The sequence below is a fragment of the Saccopteryx leptura genome, chromosome 11, assembly GCF_036850995.1.
Source record: "Saccopteryx leptura isolate mSacLep1 chromosome 11, mSacLep1_pri_phased_curated, whole genome shotgun sequence".
NCBI classification, from domain to species: domain Eukaryota; kingdom Metazoa; phylum Chordata; class Mammalia; order Chiroptera; family Emballonuridae; genus Saccopteryx; species Saccopteryx leptura.
The window spans coordinates 77,214,502-77,231,852 of record NC_089513.1 but is presented as its reverse complement, the minus strand read 5'-3'; the positions used below and the strand labels follow the sequence as shown (position 1 = coordinate 77,231,852).

Genomic DNA, 17,351 nt, shown 5'->3' with positions numbered 1-17,351 from the left:
ATCCTTTTCTCTGAGAGATGTAAGGCTCATTGCGTCTGGCGACTCAATTACCCTCTCAACCTACAAAGAACCCCCCTCCTGAGTGGAGGGCTGGGGGCAGAGCAATGCGGGACAGCCTACATCGTACACAGCTGATAAATATCTAAAAAGCTGCAGGCTTTAAAAAACAAGAGGCTCTGACCTTTTATGATTGCTACAGTGATCCTTCAACCAAACACGACTCACAAAAGAGTCCCTCTTCCACGCTCGGTGAAAACTGCATTTTCAATTCAGTATCTCCAAATACCTTCTCTTCGCGTGGAAATCTGTTTAAATCGATACCTAAGTGCAACACTTCATGAGGCAGTCAAGACTGTGCACAAACTGCTAAAACAGAAAGTTTTCCTAGAGTAAAGATGATTCTGACCTTGCCTAGACATTTTATAAACTTTTCTGGCCTGACCTGTGGTGGTGCAGTGGATAAAGCGTCGACCTGGAATGCTGAGGTCACTGGTTCAAAACCTTGGGCTTCCCTGGTCAAGGCACATGTGGGAGTTGATGCTTCCTGCTTCTCCCCCCCTCTTCTCTCTCTTAAAAGTGAGTGAATAAATAAAATAAAATAAACTTTTCTAAGAGTTCCATTATTCCCTTTTGATCTTTTTTCTTTTTCTTTTTTAAATTTGAACAAAGGGGGTCTACACTAATTAGAATTACAGAGTCACTATTGAATTTTGTAATACTCATGGGGAATTTAACTAGTACGGCTCACAATTCTAATACCTCTTCATGCTTGGAAGCCAGGAGAGCTACCTTGGGTATAATTAGAGCCAAGACTTGCTAGACTTCAAACTTTGGACATTTTATTTCACGTCTTTTGTCATGAAGTTATAATTCAATAGGATTTAATATAGCTGTTTCACTAAGTGGCTTATTTTCACATAGGACAGAACGCCCGTGACAATGGCTGTTTGGGACATTCTGATGTCAATAAACAAAATTCCTTCCCAGAACACATCTTCTTAGTTACAAAACAACCATACTACATTGGTAATTTCCTACTATCTGTAGGACCAAAGCTCAAATACTGAGTATAAAATTCAAAGATTTTCACAACCTAATCCCCATTCAATGGACTTTTCTCTTTCCCATCACTTCTTTTCATATAATATAGGCTCGGTTCTAGCCACAGTAAGTTCATGACATTTCCCCTAAACCTGGAGTGTACACACCCACATTTCCAGCTTTTTCAAATGCTAAATTCTGCATGGGTTGCAATACTAACCACATTGCAGTATGGTTATGTATTTAATGTATCTGTTCTCGCTCATACATTATGAACTCTTTTTTTTGTATTTTTCTGAAGCTGGAAACGGGGAGAGACAGTCAGACAGACTCCCGCATGCGCCCAACTGGGATCCACCCGGCACGCCCACCAGGGGGGCGACGCTCTGCCCACCAGGGGGCGATGCTCTGCCTATCCAGGGCGTCGCTCTGTTGCGACCAGAGCCACTCTAGCGCTTGGGGCAGAGGCCAGGGAGACATCCCCAGCGCCCGGGCCATCTTTGCTCCAATGGAGCCTCGGCTGCAGGAGAGGAAGAGAGAGACAGAGAGGAAGGAGAGGGGGAGGGGTGGAGAAGCAGATGGGCGCCTCTCCTGTGTGCCCTGGCCAGGAATCGAACCCAGGACTTCTTCATGCCAGGCCGACGCTCTACCACTGAGCCAACCGGCCAGGGCCCATTATGAACTTCTAAAGGGCAGGTGTGATTGTTACCTCGTAAGAGTTCAGTAAACAACAAGTAACCAAAGTAGTAAACACTTGTGTGGTATTTATCTTACTGAATGAATAGGGAAATTAATAATTTCACATCCACAAAACATTTTCTGAATTATTGCTCTTAGAGATTTTCACATAAAGTATCATTTCGTTTATGCCACAACCTTGTAAGACCGAGCCTATCTTTCATAAATAAAAGTAAAGAGATAAGTGCTTTTTCCTGGATTCACAAGTGGTCAACCTAAAAATTCACCTTCGATCCCCAATCCTAATGAACCTGACCACGGAGGTTACCACCATGCACTTTACCTTGGGAATAATCTTTAATTCTTCTGAAATCCTACAGCGATATAAAAATTATCATTTTTCTCCTGAACTATTTTTTTTTTTTTGTGACAGAGACAGAGAGAGGGACAGGAAGGGACAGACAGACAAGAAGGAAAAGAGAAGATAAGCATTAATTCCTCGTTGCGGTACCTTAGTTGTTCACTGATTGCTTTCTCATATGTGCCTTGACCCGGGGCCTGGGGAGGGAGCTACAGCAGAGCGAGTGACCCCTTGCTCAAGCCAGCGACCTTAGACTAAAGCCAGTGATGATGGGATCATGTCTAGGATACCACACTCAAGACAGCAACCCCACACTCAAGCCAGTGACCTCAGGGTTTCGAACCTGGGTCCTCCGTGTCCTAGTTTGATGCTCTATTCACTGTGCCACTGCCTGGGCAGGCTGAACTAAACTGCTCACAAAAATTGGGCATCACGGAACGTGCAGATACTCCAGTATACTTTCATCCTTTAGTAATAGCAGATTTTCACCAACGAAATAATAGTTGGTTTTGCATCTCATTTGCATAATCGGGGAACTTTCTTTGACTTGTCGTTTGCTTTCCCGATGTTCTTGTTTAATAAAAAAAATCAAATGGTTCTTCTTTTAATTGCTTCATATTCATTTTGAAATATCCTCTAATTTTTGTGAGCAGTATGTGTATATATATTTTTTTATTTTATTTATTTTTTTGCTATACATTTAAAAAAAATTTTTTTTTATTCCTTCATTTTAGAGAGGAGAGAGAGAGAGGGAGAGAGAGAGAGAGAGAGGAGAGAGAGAAGGGAGGGAGGAGCTGGAAGCATCAACTCCCATATGTGCCTTGACCAGGCAAGCCCAGGGTTTCGAACCAGCAACCTCAGCATTTCCAGGTCGACGCTTTATCCACTGCACCACCACAGGTCAGGCTATATATATATATTTAAATAATTGACAATGAGAAATGATTTTCATATAGAAAAGCTACCTGGTTGTCGAAGGAGCACATTGCTTTTCTGTAGCATTTCAGAACATAAATATTAAACCTTTGAAAAGGATCGCCCGCATCCTCACGGGAAGACTTCCTGCAGGTTTTGCTCCTTGGTGAAGAGACACTGCCTAAGAGTTTGCAACGCTCTCCTCACAAACAAAATACTATTAACTAATCCTTCAACCAATCAACCGTTCACTTCCTGAATGAAAACTGGGCTTACATCGATTAAAAACATCTTAAAGATCAATATTTCTTTTCTACTCCTGTCCTGTTTTTTTAATTTATTTTATTTTATTTTTGGATTTGGAGGATATTTTTTTGTTTACAACTCTATCAGTCTCTATGAATTATCCCAAGTTTCAGAAAAATTAAAGTTAGTGGAACGAAGAAGCCATTCCTCTGATGGTTCATCGTGCCGGACCTAATACCAAAGCCCACTTTAAAACAAAGACATTTCACAAGGACATGAAGTGTGTTGATCATCAATGACAGCTCCTATCCAGGAGCAGTGAGCAAGTCGAAGCCTGAGTCAATCCATTCAGCCAGTGCCTAGGTCAAAAGATCATTCATTCCAACATAAACTGATCTTTAAGACAATAAACAGTACTATGCATTTTCACAATAATCACATCATGGTTTGGAGGAGACTAATTAATTACAGGTGCCCCATTTTCACATGCCTATAGAAACCATATTTATAACTCCTTCACCCCATCTAGCGAGGCAAGCTTTACGCCTTAGACACAGGTCACAACAGAGATCAAGATCTAATGGCGTTATTAGGTTTCATTTGCGCAAATTGTTCTGAACGTACCTTGTTGGCGATACTCGTGATGAACGATTTGACATCCAGATTCGTTGGACAGCTCTTCTGACAGGGGGCATCTGCGCACTTCAGGCATCTAGGAAATAAAAGCCACTGTATTAAAGAAACCACCGAGTCACTGAGAGGATATTCTATGTGTCCTACACCCACCCGGAGAGCCTGCACAGTAAGAACAGATAAAATTGTGCTACTTGCAGGTACAAGATCTTTCTAAAGCAATACGGTAAACACATTCAGCTTTTGCACACCTTCCCAGACATCAAATAGCAGGTAACAGCCATCTCTGCTCGGAGGATCAGACACAGGTAAGAGCCATCATTCACGCCTTGACTCACCAGTCTTGTTTTGACCCCTCATGACCCACGTTACACTAGCCTAGGGGTCCCCAAACTTTTTACACAGGGGGCCAGTTCACTGTCCCTCAGACCATTGGAGGGCCAGACTATAAAAAAAACTATGAACAAATCCCTATGCACACTGCACATATCTTATTTTAAAGTAAAAAAACAAAAAGAGAATACAATATTTAAAATAAAGAACAAGTAAATTTAAATCAACTGACCAGTATTTCAATGGGAACTATGCTCCTCTCACTGACCACCAATGAAAGAGGTGCCCCTTCCGGAAGTGCAGTGGGGGGAGGGGAGGCTGGATAAATGGCCTCAGGGGGCCGTAGTTTGGGGACCCCTGCACTAGAGCATGCGATCTCGTCTATAACAAACGTTCCGTATGCCACCTTCACTGCCATTATCATACAAAGGAAAGAGGTCAAGTTTCTCATTTCACCACTTCCTGCACCCTTTCTTCCTCCCTTCCTCCCCCCACCTTTCCTGGTTCCCTCCTTCCTCGGCTTTCACCACCCATTGTCCGAAGTCTTTCACCTACATACTCTCCACATGGCAGCGGGGCTGTGGGGCAGCGGTGAGGCCTCAGCGCAGCCCAGATCCGCCCCCTTCCACGCTGAAGCACCGCCCCACCCGGGTGCTACGCCCTGGGCCCAGGAGAACAAGGCTCGGCCTAGGTCACGCCCCCTTTCCGCAGCAGCCCCCACGCAGGTACAGGTCAGTGGGGAGGGGGGAGGTGAGAGGCCAGAGTAGGGACCAGGTCTGCAGGCTCAGCCCAGGTCACGCCCCCTTTCCACAGCAGCCCCCACGCAGGTACAGGTCAGTCCGGGGGGGGGGGGGGGGCAGAGTAGGGACCAGGTCTGCAGGCTCAGCCCAGGTCACGCCCCCTTTCCGCAGCAGCCTCCACGCAGGCACAGGTCAGTGTGTGTGGGGGGGCAGAGTAGGGACCAGGTCTGCAGGGAGGCACCGCAGCCTGGATTGTGGCCACGTCCGTCCAGTCCCGCGTCCTCCCCTCCCGTACACCGGCCGGTCTTCATCTCAGAACCCGCTTCCCTTGGCCCTGGTCAGGGATGCGCTCCAACTCAGCGCACCTCACGTCCAGCTGGGGAGCGCGTCGAGGCCACCGGTCCCGCAGGGGAGCCCCTCACGAGGCAGAGGGGTCAGCCTGGGAGTCTGCATCCTGGGAAGAACCCGTCCAGGTGATTCAGATGTCCAGTCAGCGAGGATCACAATCCCAGAATTACGACTTCGGGACGGAAACCAGCGGGCAGAACGGTCTTCCACGTGCGCATTAACGGACGCTTGTTCACTTATTCATTCTTTTACAGTGAGCGGGGCCCTGCGACATGGCTGACCCTGGGACGGGAGACTCTTCTTTTTTTTTTTTTTTTTGTATTTTTCTGAAGCTGGAAACGGAGAGACAGACAGACTCCCGCATGCGCCCGACCGGGATCCACCCGGCACGCCCACCAGGGGGCGATGCTCTGCCCACCAGGGGGCGATGTTCTGCCCACCAGGGGGCGATGTTCTGCCCATCCTGGGCGTCGCTCTGCCGAGACCAGAGCCACCCTAGCACCTGGGGCAGAGGCCAAGGAGCCATCCCCAGCGCCCGGGCCATCTTTGCTCCAATGGAGCCTTGGCTGCGGGAGGGGAAGAGAGAGACAGAGAGGAAGGAGGGGGAGGAGGGGTGGAGAAGCAAATGGGCGCTTCTCCTGTGTGCCCTGGCCGGGAATCGAACCCGGGACCCCCGCACACCAGTCCGACGCTCTACCGCTGAGCCAACCGGCCAGGGCCAAGACTCTTCAAATGAGAGGACAAGCGTGGTCCTGCTCTGATGGGGAGGTCCGGACGGAGGGCAGGCGCTTATCGCAGTCAGTGTGAGTCCGAGAGGACGCGGCATGGCCCGCCAAGGAAGCGCGTGAGGGGAACAGCAGCCCAGCCCTCGAGGGAAAGTGTCAGGAAAAGAGCTTCAGGGGGAATAATGCTTAAGCGGAAACTTGAAGAGGGGTGGGCATTCCTACGTCTTCTTGGGAGGAGTGTTTCTTCAGGCCTTTTGCCCATTTTTTAATTGGATTGTTTGTGGTTGACTTATATTTGACTAGTAACTCCTTGTCATAGCTGTTGTTTGCAAATATTGTACAAATTTTGGTCGACCTACTACCTATGCAACTTTCGACCGTTCGACTTTACGACCACAATCGCTAGCCACGACTGCTCCACGTCTGGCAGCGCAAGCGTTGCCCAGCTGGGCGGACGACAGTGCGGACCAGCTTCCGGCAGCACTACCATCTCCGCGTGCACCATTTCAACTGTTATCCCAGACTCGGTACAGCGATTTGTGTTTTGTGTCTTGTATATTTTTCATCCAACCCCTCCCAAGATGTCCACCAAGAGGAAATTGTCTCGGCAAATATTAAACCAGTTGTACTGGGAATGCAGTGTTTTACTTAAACCTGACGAATGTAAAAATAAGAAACAAAATGGTGTAGAGATGATACAAATGGCATAAAATGAACAAAGAAAATTATGATATATAACAATAATGAAAGAAAATTATGATAAAATATGACTTAAAGATTTTTATAACATCATTTCACAGTACTGTACATGTAGCCTACTGAGCTTACGACCAAATCGTGTTACGACCTGTCTGTCGGAACCAGTCGTGGTCGTAAGTCGAGCACTAGCTGTATATTCCCTTTCAGATGGCTGCCTTCTGGTTTGGTGGTGATGGGGCTGGGGGGTGGAGGAAAGGCTACAGGAGGTCAAATACCTGGAGATGGAGGAAGATTTGACTTTGGGGGTGGGGTAGGGGGTGGGCACACAATATAATACTCAGAGGATGCATCGTGGGATTGCGCCCTGGCAACCTAGATAATCTTATTAACCAATGTCCTCCCGATAAATGTAATCAAAAACTGTGTGGATATTAGGGAAGTGGAGGAGGGTAGGATTTGGAATTCAGGGTCCCTCCAGACAGTCCCTCAAGAACACGACGTGACAGCGTACGGGAACCAGTGGACCTCGGTCTGGCATAGAGTGAGAGCGGGAGCAGAGAAAAGAAGTTAGGGCAGAGATCTGAAACTTGAGCTGGAACCCAGTCCCATCGGTCAGCAGGCCAGCACTCTCTGAGAAGGAACCCCACGCCGCGCGGCTGACAAAGGCGACCTGCTCGCTCATTTTCTGCCCACTTCCCCGCATGAAGAAAGACCTCGGTGCCGCTCCTGCGAGAACACAATCCCCGTCTGTTGTGAGCAGAACAGTCCTCTTCATTATCCGAACCAATTTCTCAGCGCCTAATTAATATCTTGTTTTTACATCTGATCTCTTTTCTCCGGTTTGTGCCCTTAGCCTTCTCTCTAAATTAAATTCCACACAATGAGTACCCAAGGCTTTTTCATAATCAATTGTCCTCTCTGAAGCGGAGTCATTAAACCTCTCTGCTATCATTGCTTTAAATGCCATTGTGAGAGCCACATCTATCATTCAGCAGAATTCCTCTCTCCTCATACTGATTATTCTCCTTCTCCTAAAACACTCCGACGGAGCTCAGAAACAATTTCCCGAGCCTGTGATCAGCAGCACACGTTGTACAACAATGCAGAAAGGGAGCGACGCTCGGTCTACGACCGTCCCTGTGCCGAGAGGAGGTGACGTGCTCCCTTCACGTGAACTGGTGTGCTGAACACTGATGGAGACTTGAAAGGGTTGCCTATTATGTCTAATAAAATAAAATAACCTAAGCAGTATGCAAATGATATGCCACTTTCAATACCTTCTAATTTATAAAAAAAAAAAAATAGTCATTTCAACAGTTTTTTAAATACCTGTCATTTAGAATACATACCGATATACATATTTAAATATGTATATATGTATATATGTATATTTGTATTCTGGTTACCCCTAATGAAGTCACAAGTTTTCTGCTTCCCACCCTCCTAACCCCCAACTTGAATAATAAGGCAATTAAAAAAAAATAAAGTTATAATGTCAGCAGGTACGAAGGAGTCAAATTAGCGCCCAGGGTCTGTTTCCGTTCTTCCAGAGAAATCTTAAATTCAACCTAAACAGAGTCGCTTAACAGCCCTGACAATGCAAGGATTTTTAGTTGTGGTTATTAAGCCTCTTTACCAAATAATTCTCCTTTTATTATTGAGCTAGTTCACAAATAGCAGCTGTTGCAAATGTCAGATGTTAATGAGGCAAGGCAAACCTGAATTGTAGCATTCCTTTTCTTTTCTTTTTTTTTCTTTTTTTTTTTTTCCCTTCCTTTTCTGCGTTGCCATGAATATGCCAGAGCTGGGCCGACTCGGATAATAATACCATCTTGCAATTCTCCCGGCGCTCCGCAGACCTAAAGTGCATCAGGCTACCATTAATCCCACTTATCACCCTGACAGCTCCGTAATTACACCACCGCGGTAGCCAGGTAGTCCTAATAAAATAGCAGCCGCGGCGCGGGCGCGCACGCCGGCGAGATGTTTTATTAAACTTGGTGGGGGTTGATCACCGGGCGACACTCGTGTTGACCTATTTTTCTATTTGACAATAAATTATCCTTTGACCATGCCATAATAGATATTACGGAGTGCATTTACTGTACCCGACCGGGAAGGCCCTGCGTGGCAACGAGGCACGCAAACCGGGGTAAATAAAATAGCAGAAATGCATGTCAGAATGCGATTATCCAAATTGCTTTAAATGATTGATACTGTGAAAAATCACAGACACCGTACTTAGGGGAATATGTCAACAATTATTGCAAAACACAGTTCTACATAAATTTTTTTTCCTTAGAAGGAACATTTAAATTACTCTTTGTGTGTGTGTGTGTGTGTGTGTGTGTTTGTGTGTGTGTGTTTTTCTTATCTCCAGTCATTTAATTTTCCTTTTACGTTTCCGAGTTACTCTGTTATAATGCCGTTTATTTGTAAATGCATTCATTGTAGGAGGCAAAAGTTAATTCAGGTAAATAATTATGTAATATTTTAATCCCCCAGTAATTACATGTATATTAAGAGGAGCATATTAGATTATTTTTTTAAAGGCAAGAAAATACCTTAGATTTTCTACTAATGATAAACATTTTTCACTTTCCTATTTGATAGAGAGCATAACAATCAATTTCATTAAAAAGGAAATACAGAATCCTTAATAATGTTAATTCTTCATAATTCAACATGACCATTAAAAAAAAAATGGTGTGGAACCTTGTGTGCTGCTACGTAAGGGACAAAAACTATGGGAGATACACTTATCAAGGATCTTTCTCTAGGAAAAGAGAACCATGATTCCTGTTCCCAAATACCGGTGCACCTGAACAGTTCCACACCCAAAAGTATCAGAGTGAGGAACGCAAAAAGCAACTGTTCACCCTTAACCCATCCAAGCACAGATGCCTACAACTTCTCTGAGTCGGCGTTCACAGCAGCTGGAATTGTAACCTATGCTTATTAATGAATGTCCCAACCCATCAGTTTAAATAATAATTATTTTCAGTTAAAAAAAAATCTATGTGAACACTTTACAACCTCACGTTGCACTTACTTTATTTTTTGTTAGACTTTTGTTCAATCAGATCGGCACCGTTCATCACTCTCTACATAATCTATATTAGTCCATAGGTAATCAAACTGGCCCAAGTTAGGTTTTACATTAAAATATTAAAATGTCTTCCTAATATGGGTGTATTTCCTCAGACCCTTGATGCTCAGGACCTTTCTTCGGGATTTCTAAGTAGCTGAGAAGTAGCCTATGGGAACAGGGTCTAACTTCCCTCCCGAATATCACCAGGGTCCATAAATACATAGTCTAACTTCCCTTCCCCAGCTTGGCAGAATCTCTATAAAAACCGAGCAGCACTCGGTATCGGTCTGAATGAAAGGAGAGTGAGCCGAGACAGGGAGGTTAGAAACCGAGCTCAGAGGCGTGTCTGAGTTCCCCAGCCTGTGCTCCTGGTATCCAGATCCTGTCGTCACACAGGACGCAGGAACGATAGTTGGCGTCTCTGAAGCATGGTGAGAGTGAGCATGGTGGGACTGACCTTCCACCGTCCAGAACCATCCTCACCTCCCAGTACTTCTCCCCGCTCTTCTCAGCACGCCCTGCACAGCCTCTCCTATGCACCTTCTGACTCGGGTCCTCTGATCACACCTCAGGCTCTTACGCGCTCAGGAGTGCCGGGCACGAAGTTCGAGTATTTCTAAGGGCCTCTTGGTCCAGCTTCTATATTCTAGCTGGGCTAGAAAGCTGTGGGAACCTCGTTAAAGCTAACTGAATATTCCATGCTGTGCGCCATTCTGCCTTTCTCACACACCAATGATGTTCATGTGTAAGGCTCCTAATACCTATTCGAATGTCTCGTTCAACAGGGCAACACAATTTTTCAGTAGAGCTATCTATCCACTAGAAACGCCCCGTCGCAATGTGGGCGCTCCAAGTCAATCCAAAAGCAGCAAAAGATACGATAGCACAGAATTCACACAACGGACGTTCACCCGATTATGTCGGATGGTCTTCCCCGTGAGTCTAGGAAGGCAACGTAGTTCCAAGTGTTTCTAAAAGGGTGTCCCTACAATCTTGCTGCCGTCTGTGTCAGAGAATGACTACGGATGTGGCGCTGAGGGCACACTCAAAGCGTGCGATTAGTAGATACGAGAACCCAGGTGGGTAAAAGAGTCTGTCCCGGCATCCCTGCTACGCCCATTACCTCCCAGCACCTCTGACTCGCCAACGCCCATGCCCGCCATATTCCTCCCTTCCTCTTCTCCACTCCCACGCCCCGTGGGCCGGTAACTAAGGTACTCTTACTCTCCAGAGGAGGGCAGCATTTTCCCCTGACAAACTACGCTCTCTACGTACAGAGATGGTCTTTCTCGAGGTAACTGTCAGTAACTGATAAAAAGATACCTGCATTTTATAGGCCGCTGTAATTTTCATGTTTATATACAGATGACCACCTGCATCCGCAGTACAAGTCAGGTTTGTTGGTTTTGTTTGTTTGTTTGTTTGTTTTTGTATTTTTCTGAAGCTGGAAATGAGGAGAGACAGTCAGACAGACTCCCTCATGCGCCCAACCGGGATCCACCCGGCACGCCCACCAGGGGCGACGCTCTGCCAAGGAGCCATCTCCAGCGCCCGGGCCATCTTTGCTCCAATGGAGCCTTGGCTGCAGGAGGGGAAGAGAGAGACAGAGAGGAAGGAGGGGGGGGGTGGAGAAGCAAATGGGCGCTTCTCCTATGTGCCCTGGCCGGGAATCGAACCCAGGTCCCCCGCATGCCAGGCCGACGCTCTACCGCTGAGCCAACCAGCCAGGGCCCAGGTCAGTTTTATATAGGTTAGCGTGGTGAGGGGGTCAGCCAGCTGATAGCCATTCTCAGAAACCCAAGTGTCGCCAGGCACTTAAGCTACCATTTTTAACGTAACTGCAACAAGCCCCAGGCAATTTGTTTTCAAGGCAGAACAGTGCTGCTCAGAACCACTGTTGTTCCCCTCCCACGCCAGACAGCTGTTCCACGACGCTCAGTGGACGCCGGATCCTCTCCAGCCCTTGGAGGGAGGTGGGTGACGGCGCCCACGGCTCTGTCATCGCTTTCCTACGACTCACTAATGCCATTTCACCTGCACCGTTTCCCCAGCAGTGTCATCAAGCCCTTGATTTATACCGAGGCTCCTTCCAGGCTCCTTAGGAAAAAAGACATGATGTCTTCGTAGCGTATCCATCTGCTGTGCAAATTATCTTTTCAAATTTTGAAACACCTGTTGTAAGTTTATCTTCATGTCAATGAGGCCCCCTTAGGAAGGGCATCCAAATTGAAAAAAAAAAAAACCAATAATAAAGTAATATGTGTTAGTCATCGACGGCTCTAAAAGTAAACTTTTTGGCAAATTTCAAAAACTAAAAAAAAAAAAAAAAAAAAGCTGTAGGTTTTTTGACTGACTCGCAGGCAAGTTCAGCAATAATGTAACAGTGAAGCTGACACAAGATGTTTATCTTGTTTCTAATAAAGATGTTAAAGAGAAACAAAATCAAAAAGGTAAGCCATAAATAGGTTATTCACTACAATACAATTCCTAGATTTATGGTGTGTGTTGAAAATGAAAAAATAATTTTGTGTAAATATGAAAACCCGCTGAAGGGCATGTACACTAAGATTTGGCATAGTTTTATTTTATACAATGTTATATTGTTTGAATTTTTATTTTATTATTATTTTTTTTACAACAAGCAAGTACAACATGCAATTTTTAAAAAATGAAAAGATGTGGATGCTGTTGCCAAAAGACATCACATTATCCTGGGTAATGTCCCCTCTTGACTTTGGTCATCGGAACTGACCAGGCAGAAGGAAACCCACAGTGCTCCCAGATTCATTTGCTCTCTCACAAAAAACAAAAAACAAACAAACAAAAAAACTCCAGAAGTCTTACAAAGGATCCAGTTAGCAGAATTCACAGGACGACCACGATGGAATAGACTTCTGAATCACCGGTGGTAACAGCACAAAGGGTCAGGTCTGGCCAAAGAAATAGAGCCCATGACAGCACGGTGCACAGGGGCTCGTTCACAGGTTAGAACAACAGCCTAAGAAAACGCTTGGCCTTGGCCCTGGCCAGGTGACTTGGTGGGTCAAGCGTCGTCCCAGCACACCAAGGCCGTTGGTTTGATCCCTGGGCAGGGTACGTAGGAGAGGCAATCAATGAGTGCACGACTGAACAACTAGTTAGTTGATGCTTTTCTCTCCCCCTCTCTCTCTCTTGTCCCCCCTCCTTCCTCCTTCTCTCTCTCTCTCTCTAACCAATGGGAGGGAAAATTAATTTAAAAAATTATAAAAAGAAAATACTTGGCCTTGAAATTATAAGACAGCATTCATCAGAAATAAAATTTAGGAACAAATAAATGTATCCAAGTCTTAGCTATCTGGATAGGACAGTGGAGTAGAAACAATTCAACTCAGAATGGCTTATTAAAAAGCTACGGTGTTCTGAGTTCTGTGCTGGTGACGGGGAGGAATTATTGCAACTCACGAGGAAGACGCCCACATAAAAATACCCGGGGCTCACTGCATGCAAGGGAGAGTTCGGTCTAGGTTTTTTTCTTTGCATGTGCAACACGTCATGTTTCAGGAGCTGAGAGAACAGATTTGGAGAGTGATAGCCAGACTGGTCTTCTGTCTGTGGGATGGTCCAGCTGCACGCTCGGAACCCAAGCACATTCGTCTAAAAGGTTTCTTACTCCATAAAAAGGATGTCACTTTCCCATTTTCTACAAGTACAAAAAAACCCCACACCCACACACCTTTAAACTAATTTTAAATATTCATTCCTTTTACTTAACTAAATCTATGCTGATTACCCCAGATTAAAGAAAGATATCTTCACTTTATACACACACACACACACACACACACACACAATCCCGGTGACTTTTTTTTTTTTTTAATAACCTGTATGTGATCATGACATTCTCTGGCTTAAAGGGGAGAATTCTAGCATAAATGACCTCGAGCTCCTTGCCTCGTTCCCTCCTACAGACCCAGCTGCAACACTGCCCCTGTCCCTACACCAGACTCCCGTCCCCAAAGCCACCTCCTTGCATTCCACGTGCCCTGCCCTGCCAGAGAGCCACACCTCAAGTAGCTTCAGACACAGCAGCTCAGGTGTCCCCAGAGCACCCCCTGGGCCCTCACATCAGAGCAATTATCACATTGGACGGCAGCAGCTGACTCCCTGTTCTCTTCTTGCTTCTATCTCCTCTTCCCGTCAGAAAGGGCTTGGTCTCCTTTGTCTCAGGTGTTGGTCGGCTTGGCAATAGATTAATTGGAAATTGGATGAAAAAAGACAGCCAGAATTTCCAGACTACTCCAGCTATTGATTTTCTTGTTTGGGGGAAAAAAAAAAATGATTCCTTTTTTTTTTTTTTTTAATAACTGCTCTTCAACCTTACATGAATAATATACACATAATGAAATATATTTCTATTGGGTTTAATTTATTTAATCAATGCTTATGCAGGGGTTACTATATGCTAACACTATGTTTGTGTGTTTTATAAATATTAACTCAGGTGATCTTCCTAATCATGCAATGAGGTAAATGTATACAGATAGATACGATCTCACCACAACTTGATGAGAACCCAATGCGGTAGATCCTGTTAATTCTTCTCATTTTAAAGATGAAGCAACTGAGGCAAAATTTCCTTATTTGCCTTCTCTGATTCAGGTTGGAAACGTTGTATTGCCTATTTCTGTGATCCTGGAGATCATTAAGAAGTTGATACAAATCTCCCCAGCTTTCTCATCTTCGTTCTAAAAGTCAACAGCACGTGGTGATGTCAGAGCCTCCATCAGTCTGTGAAAGCCACACTCAGGAACCCTCAACAAACGGGGGCTAGACGGGCGCTTCCTCCAAAGCCCAGCCTGTGCGCACCATCATTTCATTTCTAGAGCAGTTCTGCTAACAAGAGCCAGCAGCCGCCCTGCTCCCCCCCCCCCCCACTCCCAGAACTGGAGACCGTTTCCTGAAATAATATATAAAAACCCCACCAGTCCGAGTTATTATTACACAATGTATTCCATAAGTGGCTGCCTTGAAAAACAATGTAACAGAACTCCTCCTTGACTTTAGGAAGCATCCAGGAGTAATCCTTGGGTCTCCTGCCCTCCTTCCCAAAGCTTTCTCTTGTGCTTGAACAACTTGTAGCAATCGTTCAGACCAAGTTTTCCAGGCGACATGCCCGACAGACAAAATAGAAACAATTAGAAACAATCCCGGGAAATATCTGCACCTATGAGTCATAACAGATACAATAAAAATATATTCACTGCAGCCCTATGATCAAGACCCAGCCTAAAATAACTGTCACTCGACAGCATTCGGAACATCATATATGCACACGGAACCCTGACCCCTCAGTTTTGCACAAAGGTTTCCGACACTATTTCAGTCCTGAGGAGTCCAGTGCTGACACGGCACATGACGAATATGCCGAAGTTTCAGGAAATTAATGAATATGAAAGAAAACAGATAAGAATATAAAGGTTTAATCTTCTCAATTTAATTCATATCTTAAGGTGGACCGAGGGGGCAGGCAATAACGCTGCTCGGAAAATGAACTAATGTGACGATGGTCTGATCATTATCAGAAGCCTCTTGGGGACAAAAAAAAAAAAAAATTAGCTTAGAAGCCAAAAGACACAATCTTCAGACATAATATCTCGAACACAGTCATCAGCTTTAATATGACATACACGAAAGACAGAAAAGTAAAGAAGCTAAGGGAAAATAATACACAGTTGCAGAAAAATGGAAAATGGCATCGACGAGGCTTCTAACGGAACACATTCTAACGCCAGCCGCGCCGTCAAGGTCTGTCACCAGCACCAAGAAACGTGAGAAAGCTGAATGAAGGGTGTGAGGGACGGGGACAGAACCCTGTGTTTGTGGCCTGTGGCATTCTGCCTCCTTCTTTCCTTTGTTCTTTCATTCCTTCCTCCCCCTCTCCAACGTTCTCAACCCACCAGGCACGCCCACCAGGGGGCGATGCTCTGCCCCTCCGGGGCGTCGCTCTGTCGCGACCAGAGCCACTCTAGCATGTCACGCCGGGGGGTGTGGCCAGGTGCTAGGGTTACCGAGAGGAGTGAGACAGGGGTGGGTTCTGCCCCCACCAGGAGCTCACAGAAATGAACACGCGTTCAGAGGCGTCCCCACCTGTTCACTCCTCTGTCTTCCCGGTAGAAGGGCAAAGACAAGACACAACGAATACATTTGTTTCCTCGGGGCACGTGTGTGTGGGCATGTCCTGCGGATGGGCCAAGTGACCCAGGACTTGAGGAAAAGATACTGACCCTGAGTATCTGACGGTATTTCCCACCACCCAGCGCAAGCAGCCCAGAGCTCTCCACCCCCAGCTCCCGGGTTCACGTCCGCTGCGAACAGACCCCCTCTCCTTTCACACACTCTCTCTCCTTTCACACGCTCTCTCTCTTTCACACGCTCTCTCTCTCGCCTGCTCTCTCTCCTTCCACGCGCTCTCTCCTTTCACAAGTGCTCTCTCTCTCACACGCTCTCTCTCTTGCCCGCTCTCTCTCCTTTCACGCGCTCTCTCCTTTCACGTGCTCTCTCTTTCACACGCTCGCTCTCTCTCTTTCACGCGCTCTCTCTCTCCTTTCGCGCGCTCTCTCTCCTTTCGCGCGCTCTCTCTCCTTTCGCGCGCTCTCTCTCCTTTCGCGCGCTCTCTCTCCTTTCACAGGCTCTCTCTTTCACACGCTATCTCTCCTTTCACACGCTCTCTCTCCTTTCACACGCTCTCTCTCCTTTCACCCGCTCTCTCTTTCACATGCTCTCTCTCTTTCACACTCTCTCTCTCCTTTCGCACGCTCTCTTTCTTTCACACGCTCCCTCTCCTTTCACACGCTCTCTCTCTTCTTTCACATGCTCTCTGTCTCCTTTCGCCCACTCTCTCTTTCACACACTCTCTCTCTCCTTTCTCACGCTTTCTCTCTTTCACACTCTCTGTCTCTCCTTTCACACGCTCTCTCTCTCTTTCACACTCTCTCTCCTTTCACACGCTCTCTCTCTTTCATGCTCTCCTTTCACACGCGCTCTCTCTCCTTTGGCATACTCTCTCTCCTTTCACACTCTCTCTTTCACACGCTCTCTCTCTCTTTCACACGCTCTCCTTTCACACGCTCTCTCTCCTTTCACACGCGCGCTCTCTCTCCTTTGGCATACTCTCTCTCCTTTCACATGCTCTCTCTCTCTCTCGCATTCTCTCCTTTCACATGCTCTCTCTCTCCTTTCACACGCTCTCTCTCTCTCTTTCACACGCTCTCTCTCCTTTCACACGCTCTCTCTCTCCTTTGGCACGCTCTCTCTCCTCTCGCGCGCTCTCTCTCCTCTCGCGCGCTCTCTCTCCTTTGGCACACTCTCTCTCCTTTCACACTCTCTCTTTCACATGCTCTCTCTCTCTTTCACGCGCTCTCTCTCTCCTTTCGCGCACACTCTCTCCTTTCACGCGCTCTCTCTTTCACACGTGCTCTCTCTCTTTCACTCTCTCCTTTCGCCCACTCTCTCTTTCACACGTGCTCTCTCTCTTTCACATGCTCGCTCTCTCTCTTTCACGC

At 46.2% G+C, this 17,351-nt stretch overlaps 1 protein-coding gene across 2 annotated transcripts in view; it reads right to left on the bottom strand.

Annotated features, from left to right (window-relative positions):
• DPYD (dihydropyrimidine dehydrogenase) overlaps nt 1-17,351 on the bottom strand; it is a 673,084-nt gene that overhangs the window by 503,690 nt on the left and 152,043 nt on the right. For both annotated transcript variants that reach the window (XM_066352595.1, XM_066352596.1), the window contains exon 4: nt 3,866-3,953. In XM_066352595.1, the coding sequence (XP_066208692.1) occupies nt 3,866-3,953 (88 nt within the window). The remainder of the gene's footprint in view (nt 1-3,865; nt 3,954-17,351) is intronic.